Source organism: Lonchura striata, chromosome 23 (genome assembly GCF_046129695.1).
Source record: "Lonchura striata isolate bLonStr1 chromosome 23, bLonStr1.mat, whole genome shotgun sequence".
NCBI classification, from domain to species: domain Eukaryota; kingdom Metazoa; phylum Chordata; class Aves; order Passeriformes; family Estrildidae; genus Lonchura; species Lonchura striata.
The window spans coordinates 10,950,701-10,972,207 of NC_134625.1; the positions used below are offsets into that span (position 1 = coordinate 10,950,701).

Sequence of the window (21,507 nt, forward strand, 5' to 3'; positions counted from 1 at the left end):
GCTGGCTGGGGGTCGTGAGGTCCTTCCGGAGCCGGGACCGGTCAGCCCCGGCCAGGCGGGGGCGGGACGTGCCGGCACCGGCTGGGGCGGGGACACGGCGGGGCCGGCAGCGGTGCTGGGCGGCGGAGCGGCGGCGGAGCACGGGAAGGGCTGCCGGACCGGGGGAGCGAAGGTGAGCAACCGCTGGCATGGGGTGCGACACTCCCCCAGCTTGTGCCCCAGGCGACCGCTGCCTTGGGGAGCCTGTGGGGCTGGGTCAGCGTGTCCTGTAATGCAAGGATTCCCTGCTGCTTCAGAGGCAGCTCTGGGAGGTGGGGGCAAGAGAAAGCTCGGCTGCTTTGGCCCGTGTTGGGGCTGGGTGGGACATCTTTGGGTTCCCTGGGGTGCCTTAGGAGGGGGTGCAAGGAAGGAGCAGGGGATAGGGAAGTAGGAAAAACATGGTCAGCCATAAAACCAATCACTGCACAATGTTTTGGTGGTGTGTGGGTGGTCTGGGAGCTGGTTCCGGATCCAGTGGTCCACGTCAGTGGTGGGTTTGCTGGTGTGGGAAGCCCTGAAAGCAGCCAGACAAGGTTCTCCTGTCCCCAGATCCTTATGCAGCTCATGGGCAGTCACAGGAGGAGACAGTGCTTGGCCCATGGCCACCACTGCTGTCTCTGACACCTCTTGGGGAGCCTGGGAACGGTACTGGTCCTGCTGGATCCTTCCTGTCCATGGCTGGACCTTGTTTACTCCAGCTTCCTGCCACACTCTTGCCACAGCCCCTTCAGCTGCTGTCAGAAAGCCAGAGGAATCTGGCAATCCCAGAAGGTCCAGCTGTTGTGCTGAAGGGTCACTGTCTCTCCCATTCCTCTAGCTGCCCTGCCAGCCCCGAGCCCTCTCTGAGCATTAGGCAGAGGGCACAGGTCCCCTGGCTGAGCACCACAGGCAGCAGCAAGGCAGCATGGCTGGGTACTTTTTGATAATTCCTCATACATCTGTGTTTGGTGTGGGGTGGCATATGTTGGTATGCATGGGGCAGCAGGGGCAGGGCACCATGCAGGGGAATGGGAACCACAGTATTGCATGGCAAGGGATCCTTGGTGGCAACCAGAAAGAGGAGAGTGATCAATGCCTGGTTTGGAAAGGTGAGGTTCACCCCACCCCTTTCCCAGCTAATAAAGGGCTGGGTGGTGGGTTCATGCCGGGGTTGAATTCAAGACCCACCAAACCCATCCTGTGTCATGGTCCACCAGATGTCGTCAGTGGAAGTTTCAAATGCTCCTTGCTGAGCTGAACCTCTGGCCTGCAGGTGAGAAATTGTCATTTTGATACGAGAGCATTTGGAGGAGCAATTCTCCATTGTGCAGTCTTGTGAGGGGTCTGGAGCTTGTGTCTGTGCTGTGGTGTCTGGAGGCACGTGCTGATGCGGGGGTCAGTGCTTGGGCCGCAGCAGTGCTTGGGTCTGTGTATGCTTCGCCGGCCCTTGGAGCTGGCTCACCTGGGGGAGTGCTGGCGCAGCAGGCAGGGCTGCACATGGTGAGCATCCACCAGTCTGTGGAGATCCTGAAGCATGATGCAGGCAGGGCCTCGGCCAGAGCACAGCTGTGCTGCAGTGGTGCAAGAGCACTTCTCCAGAGCGATGAAATCAGCGGGTGTGGCCAGGATTCCTCAGCTCCCGCCGGAGCTGTCTGGTGGCTGATTTATGGTGGTGTTATTGCCAGGATCATGGTGTTGTCCCAGCAACAGCAATGCAGCCCCCGCCATCCCTTGCCTGGGTGGGATGGGGCTGGCTGGGTCTCCCTCACTCACGGTCAGCCCCAGACCAGGAGGCAGAGGCCAGGAACAGGCTCTTCACTCGCCCTTTTGTGCAGGAGACAGGCTCCCCCTTCCCAGCGGCCCGGCGGAAGGGCCGGTTGTTTACTAGGGCAGAGGGTGTGGGAAGGGGTGAGCGCACCCTAAGTGCATTAGCAGATGGGGAGCAAGCAGGCAGCCAAGTTGGCTGAGGCTGCAATGCTCCGCTGTGTGCACCCTTTTAGCTTGGTCACTCGGGCTTCCTCCTGTGACTCATCTGGCCAGCCACAGTGGGGATGAGAGCCCATGCAAGGGGATGCCATGCGCCTGTCTCTGCCATGCTGCTGCTTCATCCCAGCATGGCTGATACTGCATGGCATGGCCAGTCAGTGTGTGCTCCTTCATGAGCACAGGCTGAATGCCCCTGCCCCGGCCGTGTCCTGGTCAGGGGTGCACAGTGCAGCTCCGGGGTTATGCTGGAGTGGGGCGAGTCAGGATGTGCTGTGCTCATCTTGGGTCTGGGTGGGCAACAGCAGCTCAGACAGGAGTGGACCCCCAGAGCACCCTGCCCATGTGGGCTTGGGGCAGGCAGGCAGATTGCAGCCTGTGGGCAGTGGGATGCAGGGGCTCCCCAGGAGCACGCTGGGGCAGCATGTCTGTGTGCAGCGGGCACTGCATTGGTAGGGCCCCCACACTGGTGAGACTGGGCATCCTCCCAGGTGAGGCTTTTGGCTGTGCCAGGTGAAGAAAGGGGCTTCTGTCTTCCAGGAGGCCGGGGCTGAGTAGACAGCCCTGCGCGGGGTGCACGAGGACCGTGGGCTGTTCGGTGGTAACCGAGCCCGACCCCTTGGCATTTGCTGCCTTCACCGCTTCCCACGGCGGGAACAAGCGGCGCGTTCTGCAGGCGGCGGTGGGAGAAGAAAGGCCGCCTTGTCTGTCCCAGCAGTGGGGCGCCGGCTGGGGCGGCCGCGCTCCCGCCCCGCATTCCTGCAGCAGAGCCGGCTGGAGAGGGGCTGCATCCCCAGCAGGACGGGCTGGGGTGACGCAGGCGTTCCCCGAGTGTTGACGAGGCAGGTGAGGGGCTCTGTTGGAGGGCGACGTTGCGGTACTGGGGGCGTTGGGAAGAGATGGGATGCCAGGGTCACCCTCCAGCTCATGGGCAGGCAGGACTGCTTCTGGAGTGGGGGGTGATGGCTGGAGAGTTTGGGCAGCAGGCAGCGGAATCTGAGACAATCCTCCAAGTGGCCGGAATGGGGGTCCTCCATGGTTCTCACCAGGTCTCACCAGTACAGCCATGCTGGGAAGGAGTTAACAGCGACAAAGATCCCACCCTGGCCCCGCTCCCTTCCTCTTCAGCAGCCTGGCCCCTCCTGGCTTTTCCTCCTTCCTGAGCATTGTGACGGGACGTAGGTGTAAGTGAGAGGCAGGGGCTCGGCTGGGCCGTGAGGTCTCCAGATGCTGGGAAGTGCGGCACCCCAGTGCCTGGGGAACATGGGCACCCTGCCGCGGAGGGTCGCGTTCGGCACCAGGACCAGGTGGCAGGTAAGGGAGAGCAGGGATTCTGCCTCGGCAGCCGGCAAGCACTCGTGAACTGTTCTCGGGGTACCTTATCTCTACGCCCCCCCTTGTCCCAGCTGATCTGTCCCCATCCCACGTGGTGAGGCTGTGGTCCCACCGAGCCCTTGCTGTGGGGCGGCCAGTCCTGCTGTTGCAGGAGACAGCAGGGTTTCATCCAGGTCCTGGATCTCACGCCTGGTGTTTTCCAGCGTTTCATTTTTTCCACAGTGTGTAATAGCCGTTCTCTCGCCCCCGCAGCTGAGCCCGGTGCTGGCCGAGCGCGGGGGTCCCTCCAGGGGCTGGCTGGACAGTCGGCGATGCCGGCGAGAGCCGAGCCCGAGGCTCCTCCTGGCGGCCCCGGGACCGGCGTCTCCTAACGGGGATGGAGCGCTTCCTATCTACACTGCTCGGGAAGGGTTAAGCCCCAGTCAGCTAGTTCAGGGCGGAAGGGAGGGACGTAGGGAGCAGCAGACGGTAAATTTAGATCCTCGGAGCATCCCGACATGGCGTGAGCGCCGGGTGACGGAAATTGTTCCTCCTCGAATTGCCTCCCACTCACGCAGAGAATGCGTGGCAGCATGGCTGTTCCATGGGTGGTGGCTCTGCCTGCCGGCCACAGGGGTACCAAACACTCAGCTGGGCGTGTGCACTATGAGCTGCTGCTGAACTGTGTGGGAGCAGAGGCATGTGCCTGGGTGCCAGAGCTGGGCACTGGTGGCATGGACAGCTCTGCCATGCATGGCAGGCAGGTGTTCCTCGGGACAGCCAGAATCTGTGCTTCTGTGTGCTTTTCTGAGGACAGCCATTGGGGTCTGGCTGCCCACAGCTCTTGGCATTTAAAGCATGCATTTCCAACACCATGCCCCCAAAACTGAGTGCAAGTGTAGTTTTCCTTCCCGGACTGTGTCTTGTCCTGACACCTGACACACGCATGGGTCTCCCTGGGTGGATGGGGATGTGTGCCTAGGTAGGATGCGTGCCTTGGCAGGCAGGGATGCTCACTGGCTTCAGGTAGCTGCTGACATGATGAAGACAGGAGCTCAGGATGGTAATCCTCTTGGTGGCAAATGCTGGTTTGGAATGGGTAGGGTTTGTGCACAGGCTGCTGTCCGGGATGTGCAAGGAAAAATACATAAAGGCCATGACCAGTGTGGTCACTCATACTGCCATTCTGTTTCTTCTGGCAGCCCATGTCCGGTACCATCCGACGTCTCCAAGAAGGCACCATGGAGACATCTGGCAGGACCCCCACCAGCTCAAGCCACAGAGTCCAGACTGTCATCCAGGTGAGCACACAGGATCACAGGGCCTCTGCTCTCTGGGAATAGGGGAATCTGTCTGGGAGTCCACCTCTGCAGCCAGCCCTAGCACCAGCACTGGCGCTGCCCTCCAGCTTCTCCTCAGTCTCAGCCAATCCTATTACGGGATCCTCAGCAAAGCCCATTGAGCTAAGCGGCTGGCAGCTTGGATCCTCTTAGATGCAGCCCAAGCCCCATGGATCTCCAGCTCCCGTGGCAGCTCGCCTCAGCTCCCCGGGATAGGTAGCACAGGCAGGAGAGCCCTCCTCTCCTGGATAGTCCTGCTGGCATGTGGCTGTGCCTGGGCATTGATCCTGGCTATGTGGCCGTTTTGGAGCAGCTCAGCCAGGTGGGCAGTGCAGGGGACTGGGCTGCAGCAGCAGGAGCTGTGAGCATCTCTCTCTCTCCTACAGAACAGCTCCCTGGACCTGATCGACACGGGCAAGGGGCTGAAAGTGCAGACAGAGAAACCACATTTGGTGAGCCTGGGCAGCGGTCGACTCAGCACTGCCATCACACTTCTGCCCCTGGAGGAAGGTGAGTGCTGGAGGGTCTCCATGGGCATGCTGGTGACAGAGACACTGAGACGCCCTCTCTGCTGGCAGGAAGGACCACCATTGGCACGGCTGCGACAGACATCGTCCTGCAGGGCCCCGGGCTGGCGCCCCAGCACTGCTACATCGAGAACGTGCGAGGGACACTCACCCTGCACCCCTGTGGCAACGCCTGTGCCATTGATGGTGTGCCACTCCAGCGGCCCATGCACCTCACCCAAGGTAGGAGATGACTGGCTCACCGGAGCCTTTGCCTGTGGAGCTGTGCTGTTGAGTATTGGGGTGTTTGAGGAGCCATCCAGTAACTGCACATCCCAGCTAGCATAATCTTGGCCTCTATGCTCTGTGCTGGGAACCTGCCAGGTCCTGGCACGATTTGAGAGCTGGCTTTGCTGCGTGTGTCAAGTGAGGTGGGAAAGATCCGGGTGGGCTTGGAAGACCAGCCGAGATGCTGAGCCAGCTTTGGGGAGGGAGATGACAGACGAAAACACCTTGAGCGTCCTCCCGACGGATGGCTGCCGGGACACTGCTGGTCCGCCTGCGTGGCTACCGGGCTCGGACCCGGCCGGCCCCCAGGGCCGCTCCCAGGGAGCTGGACAAAGCCTCAGGCCCTTCCCAGGCGATCCCCGCCCCTCCACAGCTCCTGCTCCTTCCCGGAGAGGACTGTCGGGCCAGGCCCGGCCCCCGCCCCTCCCCGGGGGCGGTGCGGCGCTGCCCGGGCGGCGGCGGCGGCGGCGGCGGCGGGGAGGTGAGTGCGGTGCTGCGGCCACGCGTGTCCGCGCCGGCGGGGCTCGCTCCCGGTCCTCCGCGGGTCACGGAGCCATCCGTGTTCCCCCGGAGGCCGTGGCGCTGCGGTCCCCGCGCCTGCCCCGTCCCTCGGGGAAGGGGGGACACACCCGCGTGGGCGCCCCGCGGGGACAATGGGAGCCACGCGGAGACGGCTCCGGCGGCGGCCCGGGCTGCTGCCAGGTCCCGCCGGTCCCACAGGAGGCGGCGAGGGCCGTGGTAGGCTGCGGGGTGTGGGCAGGGGTCAGCCGAGCCGCTCATCCTCCCGTCCCCGGGGCAGGCAGGGACAGCATCTGTGCAGGGCCACGGCGGATTGAACTGCGGGGCTGTCAGGCTTCGGTTATTGCTCCTTTGCCGGGGCGACCTGTGGCTCCGCTGATGCCGGCACGTGGGAAGGAAGGCGCAGGGCAGCGGTGCATCTCTCCGGCACAGCCGCTGCCAGGCTGGGCGTCGGTGCTGCTCCCTGGCAGGCAGGGATGCCCTCGTGGAGCCGGGTGAGCAGGACTCTGTCCCGCCCTGGCGCTCGGACAGGGGCACCAGGCCCTCACGACGGCGATAGCAGTTAGTCCGTAGTGCCTCTCGCTCTCCTGGCTGTGAGCTGCGCTGACGGGTGCTCCAAAAAACGCGTCCCCTCCGGCGAGGGATTTTCAGCAGCGGCTGCTGGTATGGAGCGAGCCTCTCCCCAGAGGCCTGGCAGGCGCTTCAAAGTGGGGTGTGTCGGCAGCAAGCCGCCTTCGAGCCGCCTGATGCTCCTTGCTGCCAGCACATGCCTCCCCAGCACCACGAGCAGCAGGTGAACGCACAGCGAGCGCCCACGACTCGCCTCCCCTTCCCTTCCTGAGGTGCCTTCCTCCCCGGCGCTGCTCGTCAGCCTTGCCCCAAGAGGGCTGCTGCTTTGGGCCAAGAAGAGATGCTTTGCAAGCAGGGACAGGAGCTGTCTTGTCTGCAGCTGGCAGCCACGCAAGCCCTGGAGTGCCGCCAGCTCCCGCGGCCCCCGGCGGGGACCCCAGCTGTGCCTGCGCCCGAGATGCGCTGCCGGCAGCTGCTGTGGCGTGACCTGGATTTCAGCCTCCCCCTAAGCCTCTGCTGACAGCAGGAGCCCGCTGCCTTCCCGAGGGCGCATCTTAGGGCAAGCAACGCCCGACTGCTTCCCTGCACTTTCCAGGAGTACTCTGATACTGCCGGCTAGCATCTGAACCCTCTCTCCTCTCTCCCAAGGGTGCACCATCTGCCTGGGCCAGGCCACCTTCCTCCGCTTCAACCACCCTGCTGAGGCCAAGTGGATTAAGAGCATGATCCCAGCGGGTGGCAGAAGCCCATCGGCTCTCTATGGGCTACCAGCAAGTAGGTGATCCTCCTTGTCCCAGGCGGGGCAGGGCAGATGCTGAAGTGCTCCCTGACCCATCAGCCTTCCCAGTTCCCAATGCTCTCCCAGTCCTGTCCAGTTGCACTTGGGCTCACACCTGGCTGCACTGTGCCATCCGTCAGCTTGGCATGGTATGGCAGCTGCACTGGTATTTGTTAATGATTAATATCACCTCAGAGAGGTTGTCTGTGGGGGCACTGAGGCATGGCTTTCACTTCTGCCCAGCCAGGCCATGGAAGAGCCGTCGCCCGTCGGAGCCCCCCCACTGCTAGAAAACGGGTGTTTATGTGCTGGAGTGGCTGTGCTGGGGCTGTGAAGGCCATTCTTCTGGCTGCTGCCCTTCATCTCATGAGCTTATCTTGCTGTGTCTGCATGTCCGTGGGGCAATGGGCCAGGTGCCAGTACCATGCTTGGTTCCTGGGGATGTCCAACTCTCCAGCACTGATCCCTGGGCTGGTAGCCCTTATCCCTGCCCTCACCAGCACACCCTGGCACAGGGAGAGGAGCTTGGCTGCCTTCCCGTGCCACGTGTGTGTTGGGAAGGCAGCATGCCTGCAGCCGGGGGACAGGAGGAGGGACATGGGGAGGTGCTGTGGCTGAGGAGCATCATGCAACCATGCACCATCCCGTGTGGGCCCTGCATGCTCACTCTACCATGCGGGACTGGGTGGGATCACACTGACAGGGCTGTGGCACATCTTTCCAGGCATGAAAGCAGTGCCAGCTGCTGTGGGGGAGCTGCTGGGTGCCAAGGGGTGACGCAGCCCGGGTGGCACGCTGTCCTGGCTGAGCCCTGCGCCTGCTGCGATTCGCTGGTCCCCTGAGTGACAGGCACATCGGTGCTGCGCTGGGAGGACTGGACAACCCAAGCAGGGGCACCCTGGCTGGGGTGTGGGGAGGCTGCGGGCGACGTGGTGGTGGGTCTGGACATGCTGCAGGTCAGCAGCTTTTGGCAATTGCATCTCTGACCCCTTGCTGGGAAACCAGAGCATGCAAGGGGGCAAGTGGTGGGTGGCAGGAGGTGGTGAGGGCAGTTGCTCTCCAGGGAGTGGAGCAGGGAGCTGCAGTGCAGGGAGGGCGGCTGTCCTCTCAGGTTTCTGTCTCCTGGGTGATGGGGCTAGCGGGATTCCAGCCTCCTCCCTATCCCGGCTCCCCAGCTGGAATGGGAAAGGGTGGCAGCGGGGTGCAGGCAGGTTGGGGTGCAGCAGAGAGGGGCTGCAATCCAGCTCTGACTCTGCAAGGCTGAGTGGAAGAATGATGCCAGGCTGCTCTGTAGGACCCAGCCCAGGCAGGGGCTGCGGCGAAGTCAAAACACACTGATGCCTTCTCCTTTGTTTCCCTGCAGAATCCGAGGCCCTGGTGAATGGTGGCCACCAGCTGTCAGAGCGTGGGTGTCACAGCCACAGCTCCCTTGTCAGCTCCATCGAGAAGGACCTGCAGGACATCATGGACTCGCTGGTGCTGGAGGAGTCGGGGTCCTCCGGCATCCAGAAGCCGCCTGCCTGCAGCCAATCCCCCCTCTCCCCTGTGGTGAATGGGGGTGGGCGCTGCCTCCTGTCCCCTCCATCCAGCCCTGGGGCTGCCTCAGGGGGCTCCAGCTATGAGAACTTCTCTCCCCTCTCCTCCCCAGCCAGCAGCAGCAGCTACACCAGCCCCTCACTCAGCAGCCAAGAGCAAGGCCCAGCCGTGCCACCCCCTCTCCCACTTCGCTCCTCCAGCTACAACCATACTGTCCAGCCCCCCACTCTGCCTGCTGCAGGTTCTAGTGAGCCTTGGCCAGCCGAGAGGCTCGGGGACCACAGGGGGGGCAGCCCTCGGCTGATGCCCAGGGTGGCACCGCGGCCACGGGTGGCCCTGCAGGAGCGGCCCCCCAGTCCCTTCCGGGAGCCACGGGACTCTCTGGCCCCGAGCCGGCAGCCCACCAGCAGCAGGGCGGTCCCAGAGGCCCGGCTGCAGCTCCCCGAGAGCCCACGGGTTGCCCGGAGGAACATTGAGAGCATGCGGGAGCTGCCTCCCCTGAGTCCCTCCTTGTCACGCCGGGCTGCCAGCCCCCGAGTGGCCCCTGACACCCCCTCCCCACAGCCACGGCTGGGCAGGGAAGTGCCTGGCAGTCCCCGTGCCAGGCGCAAGGGCCCGGAGGAGTCAAAAGGTGCTGGGGGTCCTTCACCCCCGCTGCTGTCAGAGAACCCCACACGCCGTCCCAGTTTCAGTACTTGCCTGAGCCCCGCATACGGGCTGGGCTCCCCAGCTGTGCCCTCGCCCCGGCAGAGCCCCCGCACCCCCAGGAAGCCTTTGGGGGACCCACAGCTGCCAGTGGGGTCACGGGAGCGCAAGAACAGCATCACTGAGATCAGTGACAACGAGGATGAATTGCTGGAGTACCATCGGCGGCAGCGGCAGGAGCGGGTTCGGGAGCAGGAGATGGAGCGCCTGGTGAGCCTTGGGGTTGGGAGGGGACACATTTGAGTGTGGGACACCCTCTGCAAATAGCAGTTGTTGTTTGCTGCTTTGAAACCTGGCCTTTGCCTCTTGGGGATTTGCCACAGCTGCCAGGCTGCCGGCTTATCCAGGGGGATTATGGCCAGGAGGAGCCATCGGTGCTCAGCAGCTCTCTGGGAATACAAAGCTCCTGAGTTACAGAAGCCTGTGGAAGCTGGTGGGGCTGGCATGGCCCCAGGGCTACTGGCCAAAATGGTGGTGCCCCTGCCTTTGCAAAACTCTCCACATCTTGTCCATCCCTGCCAGGGTCCATCTGCTGGTGGTGGTGCCGAGGCTCTGTGGACATTGCATCTATATTTAGGGCTGATGGGGTTTTTATGAAACTGGTATCTGCCTGGATGAGGTTTGCCGTGTCTGCCAGTCCTGAAGGCCGAGCCACCAGGGCTGTGTTTGCTCAGCCCTGACTCACGCCTGGCGCAGGCAGCCTGAGTCACTGCCTGGAAATAGCGGCGGCGCTCGGCAGCCGGCCCTGCTGCCTGTAATTAGTCTGTCTCAGCTCCCAGCACATCGCGTGCCTGCCTCTGCTGTGGGGTCGGGCTGGCTGCATTGTGCTTTGTAATGTTGCCTGCCCATGCCAGCGTGCAGGTCCGTATTCTGGTGGCCACCGTTGGCACAGGGTTCTGTCTGTTCCTGCCACAGCACGTGCTGGATGGGGACTGTTCTTTCTTACAGGAGCGGCAACGCCTGGAGACCATCCTGAACCTCTGTGCTGAGTACACCAAGACAGACAGCACCGTGCCAGGTGACATGCACAGGCTCCTAGCTGGTGACACAGATGCTGGCCAGTGGGTGCCCAGGGGTGCCATGGCTCTGGGCCATGCTGTCGAAGAGCTGCAGCAGAGGGAGAGCGTGGAGAGGTCGGATGAGGAGAACCTGAAGGAGGAGTGCAGCAGCACTGAGAGTACCCACCACGAGGTAGGGGGACATCTGTGCCATTCTGTTACCATGCCACGCTGCACTGTGCCATGCCAATCAGCCCTTTCCACAGCACGAGAAGCTGACAGGCCCCCGGGCCAAGGAGGCACAGCGGCTGGAGGAGGAGCGTGCCGGTGTCCTCGGACGCCTGGACCAGCTGAAGGGTCGTGTCAAGGAGCTGGAGCAGCAGCTGCAGGAGACATCGCAAGAGGTGAGAGGTCGGGACACTGCTGGGTCCCCTTCTGCCTGCTGCCCTCACCATCAGCGCTGAATCCTAAGGGTATGATCCAGCTGGAGCAGCAGTCGTGACATTGCTTTGGCTGTCCAGGCAGAGATGGAGCAGGCACTGCTGCAGGGTGAGCGGGAATCAGAGGTGGTGCGGCTGCGGCAGGAGCAGGAAGCGGTGCAGCAGCTGAAGGAGAAGCTCTCCAGCCTGGACACCAACATCCGCAAGGAGCGGGACAAGGTGAGCCCAGTGACAGGTTCCCATTGGCACCAGCTGTGCCATACCTCCCTGGCACTCACAGCCAGCACTGCAATGCCTCAAGCTGCAGCGTTCCCCTGCGGATGTGTTCTCCAGACCCTGGGCCTCTGCAGAGGCTTTGGGAAGCAGCCCCTATGGCTTGCATTGTGGGGGGAATCTGTCTGTCTGCCTGGGGTTGGTCAAACAGCTCTGCTGGAGGAGAGCACAGCCAATGCTCATGAAGCATTTCAGGTGCTGCCTGTTGCTCTGGCAGGGAGACTGTGGTGTGAGGCTTTCCAGATGGCCGCTGCCTGCAGCGGGCAGTGCCGAAGCAGAGGCCTTGGCTCTCCCCGTTACCTGTCCTCACTAGGGAGCTGCAGCAAGTCACCTCACTCTGCTGCGCCTCCATGTGTGATGGCAGCTGTTGCTGTAGTGTTCAGCTTGCTGGAGGTGGCTGAGAAACCACTGCAGGTGTTTAGCTTGGTGGCTTTAGGAGTGGGTCCTGGCCCCCTTCCCCCGGTGTTGCCTGTGGTGCCAGAAGGCACCCATGATGCTGCGTGTGTGGCACGTTTGTCCCAGCTGCTGGTTGCTGGCTATCCCACAGCCTTGCAGGCAGTGTGGCGTGGCCTTGTCGACGGGAGAGCTGCAGGAGAGCTGCTGGGATCTGGTTCCCTGCTGCCTGAGGCCATCGTCCCTGTGCAGCTTATGCCAAGGTCCCACCAGCTGCTCTGTGTCACCATCATGTGACATCAGTGTCCCCTGGGGTCTGGCCAGCCCCATGGCTGTGGGTGCCAGGGCTGTTGGTGTGCCTGTGGCCTGGAAGAGGGGCCATTGGTGCCTGCCAGTGGTGCTCCAAAAGCATTTGGGGGTTTTGTTCTGGTTTAGGTCTTCTAGCCCTTTGTAGGCATCTTCTGTAGCCAGGGACAGCCTCATACAGAACCAGGAGAGGAGTGCAGGGAAAGCCCTCTCCCAGCCTCTCTGCTGACCTAACCACCCACTTTCCTAGCCCATCTGCACTACTCACACTAACAGTGCCGGCACTGAACTCCACCATCACCTCTGACATCTCTGCATGTCCAGGAGCACCCAGGCAATCATAGCTGCTCTCCTGGGGCACCTGCCTGTGCCAGCCTTGCCTCCCTGCCAGCATGTTCCCTCATCCCTTTTCATGATGTCTCTCTGTGGAGCACAGGGTTCCTTGCAGCAGGCATTTCTCAATGCCAAGCCCCCATATGGTACCGCCAAACCTGTGGGTGGTTCCCCTATGCCAGTCCTGTGTTGCTGGCCCCATTTTACTGCTCCTGTGGCCAGGCCCCTCATCCCAGGCCAAGGAGTCAGTGTCTGCTCTGCTGCTGACTCATCACAGCCTGAGCATCTCTTGTGGGACCACAGCCTCCTGCTTTCACTGCTGCCCAGTGCTGCCCTCTCCTTCTAATGGATGAGGGTGGTCCATGACCTCAGGCTGCATTCAGCACCTGCAGTTCCTAACTGGTAGCAGTTAACAAAGCCAGCTAGTGGTTATTGTGATGCAGCCATGTGCAGGACTGGGATGACTTGAACCATACTATCAGCGTTGATCTTTCTGCTGCCTGCAAGTTTGTTTTTGGAAACACAAAGCTGAGGTCAGGGGTTGGCTGTAACTCTTCTAACACTGCTGGCTCCTGTATCTCTTGATCTCTCGATCCCCCTCTAGATGCCATGATGCTCCTTCTCCTGAGCCCCCTCTGTCTCCAGCTGAGCCCCTCTTCTAACTCACAGCTTCTGCATGGCGCCCATTTGAGAAGTGTGTCTTCTTTTTTTTTCCTTTTTCTTTTCTTTTTTTTTTTTTTTTTGTTTTTTTTTTTTGTTTTGTCTTGTTCTCCCCTGATTCAGGAAAGGGCAAAGGTTGATGCTGAAAGGAAGGAGCTAGAGCAACTCCAGGCGCTTTACCATGAGTCGAAGAGCCACCTTGATAAGTGCCCTGAGTCAATGCGGGAGCAATTGCAGGAGCAGATGCGAAGGGTCAGTGTCTCCCCCCACCCCTCCCGGACCATGGCCCACCTCCCTCCGCTCCAGCTTAGGCCAGCTCTTCCCTGCCAGCCGGGGCTGCACTGGGAGCGTCGCACCCGGGCTGGAGGCGGCTGGCACCGGGCACCATCGTCCTGGTAAGCTTGCCGCTCGCCCGGGCCCGGGGCGCGGGACCGGCTCGGCAGAGCTCCTCGGCACCGGCTCGGCAGAGCTCCTCAAACCGGGCAGGGCACGAGCATGGACCCTGCCCTGCAGAGGAGGGCAGGCTGGGGAGTCCTGGGGGCTGCTGCATCTTCACCTGGCTGCCTCCAGCTGTTTCCTGAGAATGTTTATTTACACAGTGATGTTGATCCATGTTACTGCTAGTCCTCAGCAATTTTTCCTATTACCTGGTATTTTCTGGAAGTGGTTGACTTTCCCCAGCCCATGGCTAGTGCCTGCTCAGATAAATCCACATTGCCACAGCCTGCTCCAGCCAGGCACTCGATGGATGCGGACCTGGTGTAGAGTGGGCAGGGGGGTGATGGAGCAGTCTGTAAGTGTGGGAGCCCTCGGGAGCCACCACATCAGTGCTGTGTCACTGGCTGCCCGTCTCATGGAGCAGGGTGAAACACATTCCTGTGAGGTGCATGGCACAGTGGCTGCCAGGGTGGCACTGGCATGTGCGGAGCTGAGTCCAGCCACATGCTGTCGGTGCATGAAGGCTGGAAGGACACACAGGAGCTTGTCCAGCATGGTGCTTGTCTGTTGGGGCTTTGCCACCTGTGGGCTTGGTGGCACAGTGTTGCTGTTGGTTACACTGGCACATGGTGTTTTGCTGCCTGTCAGGGCACGGCTTTAGCCCATATGTGTGGTTCAGCGGGGGCAGCTGGTCTCTGAGGGCTGGTGAAGCCCCTGGCTGTGCCAAGCTCTTCTCATAGGGGTGACTGCTCTGTCCTGGCCAGTTCTGGGTGCCTCCATTGCCTTCTTCTGACAGCAGACACTCCTGTCAGTATCTCTCATGTTTCTAATGCCCAGCAGAAGGCAAAGCTGCCTGTCCACACCAGGCACAGGGGACAGGCTTGGCCACCAGCTCTTGTTCCTGGCCAGCATCAGTAGATTGTGGAGGCATGGCAGGAGGTTTTGCTGTGGGAGACCTGCCTGCAGGATGCGGAGGTACCCACCCAGTGGGTCAGATCCACTCACAGTGCTCTTGTGTGTTCAAAGGAGGCAGAGGCACTGGAGACAGAGGCCAAGCTGTTTGAGGACCTGGAGTTTCAGCAGCTGGAGCGAGAGAGCCACCTTGAAGAGGAGCGCGAGGCACGAGGCCAGCAGCTCCTGCAGAGCCGGGCTGAGTGCCACCGGAGCATTGCCCGCAGGAAGGTGGGGATGGGGAAGCAGCAGGTCCGGTGTGGCTGGGCCGTGCCCCTCGGTCAGGCATGGCCAGGCTGCGTCCCGTGGCTCACCAGCAGCCAGTTCATCTCTGCTGCCTGCTCCCCAGGAGCGGGTGGCTGCCCTGGATGCCCAGGCTGCCCAGATTCGGCTGCAGAGTGCCCAGGAGGCTGAGCGCCTGGCCAGGGAGCGGAGCAGTGTCCTGCAGCTCCTGCAGAAGGTAATGCCATGACTGCCTTGTGTGACTGATGTGTACTCCTGAGGGTGCTCAGGGCAGGGGATAAGATCATGCCAGCTCTTGACAGGTTGCTGGCAGGTAGGGAGAGCTTGGGGGTGACTGGCCATGCGGTGCCAGTAACCATCAGCTGCCTCTGGCCTGTCACCCCATGCGCAGGAGAAGGAGAAGCTCGTATCTCTGGAGAGGCGATACCAGATTGTCACAGGTGGCAGGAGCTTCCCAAAAATGTCTTCAGCTCTCCGAGAGGTAAGTGGGTAGAGGAAGCTGTGGTGCTTAGAGCTGCTCTTGTAAGCTGCTGCCATCAGTGAGGACGAGCCTTGTGTACCACCAGCTTTGCTCTGCAGCAGTTCCTATATTCCCAAGTACCTCCTGACCAAAGCCACGTGCTTCCAGCTGCTCAGAATCTCTCCATGGGCTGCAGAGGTTGGGAGGGAGGAAGGGGAAATGCAACAGAGCAGCATGTGGGACAGGATTGCCTAGGGCCCCATCATTGTTGGAGAGCAAGCATGGGGATGTGTTGGTGCTGGTCCAGGGGACTTTTAGGTGGAAGTGAGTTGCCCCATTACCTTGCTTGTGGCTATGAACGGGGAGCCAGAACCATGCCCCCCTCGGGGGCTGTAGTATTGCCTGACCTGCTGCTGGTTAAGAGGCACAAGATGGCAGAATCCCCTCATGCCTGCCTGCAGCACAACTCCTGCTGCTGCCACCTTGCTATCTGTGCCCACCTTGCCTATGTGACCTTTACCCTTCTACAGGAGACCCTCCACATCTCAGAACCTTATGAGCTGTTGGAGGGAACTAAGCCCCTGAGCCCCCTGCCAGTAGCAGCTGCCTCCTTAGCTTCTCCTGCCACCTACTCGTACCCCAAGGCACAAGAGGTAACTAACTGGAGGGACTAGCTGCATGTGCTTGCTTACTTACCCCTCTTTGGCCAGGACCCCTTTTGTGGACTGGTGTCACCCCAAGGCGGCAGGGCAGCCCCACAGTAGCATGGCTGGAGCATTTATGATACAGATCTCTGGCAGCTGTGCTCATTAACTCTCAGTCCCTGATTCCAGGTGCTCTCCTGAGCCTGCCAGGCATCCCAGTTCCTGCGCTGCCCCATTTTAATCCTGGTGCAGTGGTTTCCCCCTTGCTCACTGCTTGCCATCTGGCTGGACACCTCCTGACAGCATCCTGTAGGGTCCTGCTAGCATGGCTTTCCCAAAATAAGAGCAAGTTCCCCACTTTAGCATGTTTGGTTCAGAAAGGATGAGGAAGTGGGTTTTAAGCTGGCACAGCTTGAGGTGCCTCATTCAGTGCTGCTGCACAAGGGACGACTTGTGGCCAGTGACTGTGGAAGACCCTGAGGCATCCCTGCCCCTTGTAGGCACTCAGCAAAGCTGCACTGAAGGCTGGAGCAAGAAGGGTGCCAGCACACCTAGCCCAGCTTGAGCACCCCAGGGTTCAGGGTGCTGCACACCGGGGACACCATGGGCGGCAGGGCAGGGCTGGGGAGGCAGTGTTGGGGCAGGAATGCACAGGGAGATTTGCTCCCACTATGCAGTCAGTGCCATGGTGCCAGCACACGGGTCTAACTCTTCTCCTTCTCCCTTGCCGTGGATTTCTAGGAGTACATGAGGCTGTCTGACGTTTTCAGGTTCTGCAGTAATGCACATGGCCCCAGCCTGGACACTAAAGCTTCTGCTGCTGCCCCTGCTGCTGCTCAGCGCTCTTTCTTGCTTGCTGTAGCTCCCACAGCCAACGAGGTACCTGCCCAGAGCATGCTCGGGTTTGCTCCCTCGGGTTGCCCGCTGCATCCCAGGCACTGAGGCAGCTGCAGACACGTAGCCCCTGTGTGCCCTGGTGCTTGGAGCCCACATCTCTCTGGGGTCAGGACACTTGTCTGGCTGCAGCTGCGTGGGGAGCAGAGGCTCAAGCTGCCCAGTCTCCTTGCTGGGGTGCACTTCTTGCCTGCTCTGGATGTAGTGGCAGGGCAGGAGCAGAGCAGGTGCCCAGCAGTTGGAGGGGTGGCCCTTTGTTTGCTGGATGCAGTCCTGGCCGCTTGTCTCAAGCGAGGAGGATGCTGAGCAGGCCTGTCCCAGTGCCCAGGGTGGCTGCAGCACCAACTGGTTTTCCTCCCAGGACAATGAACCTTCCTGTGGGGGTTGGAGCTGCCTGCTTGTTCCTCTGTGCCTGCTTGCCCTAGCTCTTAACCTGGTTTAATCTGCTTCTCTCTGCCCAGTATGTGACTGTTGAGCAGCTCTCAGGTATCCTGGGCAGCCTCCACACCCCTGCTGCTTCCCTGCTGGGCTGTACCCCTCCGGCTCCTTCATCCTCAAGCTGTGCTCCTCCTCTTCCTCCTCTTCCATCTCTCCCTTCTCCCTTCGTCTCTGCAGAGGTTGGTGCCCTGTTTCCCTCCCTTTGGGCCCTTTTACTCTTTCTGGGAGGTGATGGAGATGCATGGGAATAGGTGAGCTGCAGATGGAGCTGAGCAGCAGCTTGAGCTCTTGACACTCTGCACACCTTTGACTGTCCTGCCTGCTGCTCCACTGCCCCCAGGGCAGGGGGTCTTTGTGCTTGATCAGTTCTCACATTCTCTGGGACAGCAAACGACTCCTACAGCTGACAGGACTTAGCCAGGGAGTGCACAGGATCCCCAGGGGTCTGCACGTTAAGTTCTGGGGGAGTGGTGCAGGCATAGGCAGGAATGCTTCAACCTCTTCTCTGTGCGTCTGTCCCTTTTGCTGCATTTGTCCTTCATCCTTTCTCACGCAGCCTCTCTCTCCAGATGGAGCAGCAGCTGTTGGGAGGCCCTGTGTGTCTCCCAGCTCTTGATTTAGAGAAGTGGTACCAGAAGGTTATGGCTGGCTTTGAGACCTCCTCTTCCTCTGTCTCTCCTCCTTCTTCCCCTCCTCCACTTCCAGCTAAAGCTCACTCCTCTCACAAGCCTCTGCAGGTAATCCTGGCCCTCTGCTGCCAAGGCTCAGGCTTTGGGGCCACTGGATGTGGCAAAAGTGGGGCAGTGTGGGGACGGACGTTCCTGTGGACCCTGTAGTCTGAGTGCTGCTGGGGCCCTGGCTGCCACAGCAGGCACAGGCAGAGCAGACCTGTGGCCTAGGGTAGGCAGTCTCTGCCTCCCCTTGGGCTGCATCCCTTTGCCAGGATGGCACCGACACAGAACAGGGTCTGGGGAGCCATCTCTCCAGGGGGACTTTTGCAGTTCCCCTATGTGTCTCTCATGTCTGTGTCTCTGTGCTCAGGTCTATCGTGCAAAAACAGAGGGTACTGCTGGTGTCCTCACCCCTCGGATGAAGAGTGGGACCCCTTCATCCTCACAGCTCAACCTCTCCGTGCTGGAGCGCAGCCCCTCCCCTAAGGTATGGCTGCCAGGAGGACCCAGGCACCCTGGCCATGGCTCACTCGTGCCTGGTGCCAGCTCCCATCCCCATCCTTGCAGCTGACCACCTGCTGTCCTGCCCAGGGCCCCCCCAGCCCGGCGGGCAGCCTGTCCCGCAACCTGGTGGCCACGCTGCAGGACATCGAGACCAAGCGCCAGCTGGCCCTGCAGCAGAAGGGTGAGCTCTGGCTCTGTGTCTTGGCTCTGTGGGGTGGTGGGACTTTGGGACATACTCTCCCTGCTGCCACTTGGGCAATGGAGAAGGGAGCGTGGCCGAGGCTCCCTTCTGCTGCGACAGCAGCAGTGCTCTGGCAGGATGCGGTGCCTCTCTCACAGCCTCTTGCTTTTCCCCCCTCTCTGTCCTCCTGATCCCTCCACCTGATGGCCCATCTCCAGCCAAGCTGCTCCCAGCAGAGCCCTTGCAGCCAGGCAATCCACCAGGTAGAGATGTGGGGTGACTTGGACTGCCTAGAGCAGCCCAGAGGCAGCAGCATGGCTGTTTGCTGGCACCTTCTGCCATACATAAGAGGGGCATGAGCAGTCCAGGTGCATCTCAACATCTGCTTAGAGACAACCCTGTGCATCTCTAGCCTGCTAATGCTTTGCCCTGCTTGTTTCTTGCCAGCCTAGTGCATGTGCCCCCAGCTCCTGCCCAGAGAGATTGCAGTGCTTGCCAGAGAGCTGTGACAGCAGCTCCCACCTGTGCCCTGCCATGCTTTTGTGGTTCCAGCAGTGCCTGTAGTGTCTTCCGCCTGTGCCACCCCCTCGCCCACCATGATGTGGCTCTGAATGTGGCACATTTAACTTGACATTTTCATTTTCCCGTGGCACAGGTCGACAGGTGATTGAGGAGCAGAAACGGCGGCTCGCAGAGCTGAAGCAGAAAGCAGCTGCTGAGGCGCAGTCCCAGTGGGAAGCTCTGCATGGGCAGCCCCCCTTCCCCACTGCCTTCCCCCGGCTTGTGCACCACTCCATCCTCCACCACAGCCGTCCCCATGGTGCCGGGCCCCGGGCTGAGGAGCTGGACCATGCATATGACACGCTCAGCTTGGAGAGCTCGGACAGCATGGACACCAGCATCTCCATCGGCAACAACTCTGCGTGCTCACCTGACAACATCTCCAGGTAATCCTGGGCCCAGCTCGTATGGCCAGGGGACAGCCTGCTCTGCTGGTATGCTGCTGGCTCAAGGTCCTTCCTGCTGGGACAGCAGCTGTGGCTCTTTTGCAGTGCCAGTGGGATGGAGACAGGAAAGATTGAGGAGATGGAGAAGATGCTGAAGGAGGCACACGAGGAGAAGTCGCGGTTGATGGAGTCCCGGGTGAGTGGGGGCACCAGCACCATGGCTAGATGGCAAGCAGGTCTCCAGTGCTTGGGGCTGAGTGCCTGTGCGTGCCGGCAGGAGCGAGAAATGGAGCTGCGTCAACAGGCGCTGGAGGATGAGCGCTGGCGGCGGGAGCAGCTGGAACGCCGACTGCAGGATGAGACTGTGCGGCGGCAGAAGCTGGTGGAGAAGGAGGTCAAGCTGCGGGAGAAGCACTTCTCACAGGTGTGAGGCAGGCTGCCATCCCCCTCGCTTGCCCTGGACAGTGAGGCACACCCACCTTGCTACTGATGTCTCAGCTTGCAGCAGAGGGACGTGGCTCTTGTCACCATCGGTGGGCTTTGCAGGGCTGTGTTGCTTTTCCAGGCTCGTCCCCTGACACGGTACCTCCCCATCCGCAAGGAGGATTTCAACCTGCGGCTGCACATCGAATCCTCAGGCCACAATGTTGACACCTGCTACCACATCATCCTGACAGAGAAGATGTGTAAGGGCTACCTGGTCAAGATGGGCGGGAAGATCAAATCTTGGAAGAAGCGCTGGTTTGTCTTTGACCGCATGAAGCGCACCCTCTCCTACTACGTGGGTGAGTCCCAATGCCACCCCACATCCCCTCCCCGTGCCATCACCCATGGTCAACAGCAGTTCCCTCTCTTGGGCAGATAAACATGAGACAAAGCTGAAGGGTGTTATCTACTTCCAAGCCATTGAAGAGGTTTACTATGACCACCTCCGCAGTGCTGCAAAGGTGAGAGCTGGGCACTGCCACTGCTGTGGTGTCCGCTGGGAGCTCCCGTGGATGTCCCCGTTTTCCTGCATTGTCCTCTGTCACGCTGGTAGGAGGTAGCAGGGCAGCGTGTGCCAGGGATGCTCCTGGAATGGTCCATGGTCCTGATGGTGCCAAGGGCACTGAGGACAGGACCCCAGTGCTGGGCATTGTGGGGGAACAAGGAGGGGATTGCTGCTGCTCAGAGGGGAACAGAGTTGTGATTTCACTGTCCCCTCCAGAGCCCCAATCCTGCGCTCACTTTCTGTGTCAAGACCCACGACCGACTCTACTACATGGTGGCACCATCAGCCGAGGCCATGCGCATCTGGATGGACGTCATTGTCACTGGGGCAGAGGGCTATACCCAGTTCATGAACTGAGGGCGGTGCTGTGCACCCCAGATCCACCAGCTGCATGGACTTCCGAGCATCCCAAGCAGCGAGGAGCTCCTGAGGGGACCATGGTCCCTGCCTCATGCCAAGGGCTGTGCACACCAAGGTCGTGGACCTGCACTGGGCGCAGCTGGGTGGTCCTGAGTGTTGCCTGTCTAGGCAAGGGAATAAGTTTTTTTTTTTTATGTTGACTTTCTAGAAACTTTATTGGAACAATATCAAAGTGCTGAAATGTAAAAAGTTGCCAAAGACCTGCTGGGCCCCGAGCTCTCTGCCTTGGGGAGGTGATGGTATTGAGGCTGATGCAGATAGTTGCTGCCATAGTGTTCCAGGGGAGGACATGGTGAGGCCATGCAGTGCCCCCACCAGGATGTCCCACCGTGGTAGACTCAGAGCCCTTTTTGTAAACCTTTTGTAATTACGGATCATTGTCCCCCCTGTGCTGGGGCCAGATGAGGATTGTGGCGCGGGCTGCCCGGTCATAAAGCATTTCGTGAACCGGGCTGTCCCTCCTGCGTGGCACGTTACAGACACACCGGAGCCTGCCCCGGGCAGGGGCTGTGGCGCGGGGAGCTCACTGGCAGTGAGCTGAAGGTTTGGCCCCGTGCGCAAGGACTGTGGGGACCGCGGCGAGGGGCAGGAGACACCAGCGGGAAGCGGCCGGAACATCGGCACCGGGAGAGGCCAAGGGAAGGGGCGAGCCCGAAAGAGGGAGGGGCTGTGGGTGCGCCGAGCCGAGCCGAGCCGCGCCGAGCCGAGCGAAGGCGGGGAGCAGAAGGGGGCGTGGCCTCAGGGGGGCGTGGCATCAGGGGCGTG

At 61.0% G+C, this 21,507-nt stretch overlaps 1 protein-coding gene across 1 annotated transcript; it reads left to right on the forward strand.

Annotated features, from left to right (window-relative positions):
- Positions 1–3,167: 3,167 nt before the first annotated feature.
- On the forward strand, positions 3,168–20,942 carry PHLDB1 (pleckstrin homology like domain family B member 1). Its single transcript, XM_077788054.1, has 26 exons — positions 3,168–3,315; positions 4,518–4,616; positions 5,042–5,165; positions 5,234–5,404; positions 7,187–7,312; positions 8,680–9,767; positions 10,506–10,748; positions 10,822–10,959; positions 11,077–11,214; positions 13,084–13,212; positions 14,425–14,580; positions 14,699–14,809; positions 14,984–15,073; positions 15,583–15,705; positions 16,438–16,575; positions 17,052–17,207; positions 17,598–17,765; positions 18,070–18,186; positions 18,267–18,384; positions 18,603–18,647; positions 19,040–19,331; positions 19,437–19,527; positions 19,609–19,755; positions 19,897–20,116; positions 20,193–20,278; positions 20,539–20,942. The coding sequence occupies exons 1-26, from the start codon at positions 3,229–3,231 to the stop codon at positions 20,677–20,679; spliced, it is 4,542 nt and encodes a 1,513-aa protein (XP_077644180.1). The 5' UTR covers positions 3,168–3,228; the 3' UTR covers positions 20,680–20,942.
- The last annotated feature ends 565 nt before the right edge of the window (positions 20,943–21,507 follow it).

What these genes read in the sequence shown, in the direction of transcription:
- PHLDB1 (XM_077788054.1), top strand. Translation starts at nt 3,229, where the DNA reads ATGCTGGGAAGTGCGGCACCCCAGTGCCTGGGGAACATGGGCACCCTG. An exon ending in TGCAGGAGCAGATGCGAAGG is followed by an intron (nt 13,213 to 14,424) that starts GTCAGTGTCTCC and finishes GTGTGTTCAAAG; the next exon opens with GAGGCAGAGGCACTGGAGAC. An exon ending in AGCGCAGCCCCTCCCCTAAG is followed by an intron (nt 18,187 to 18,266) that starts GTATGGCTGCCA and finishes CCATCCTTGCAG; the next exon opens with CTGACCACCTGCTGTCCTGC.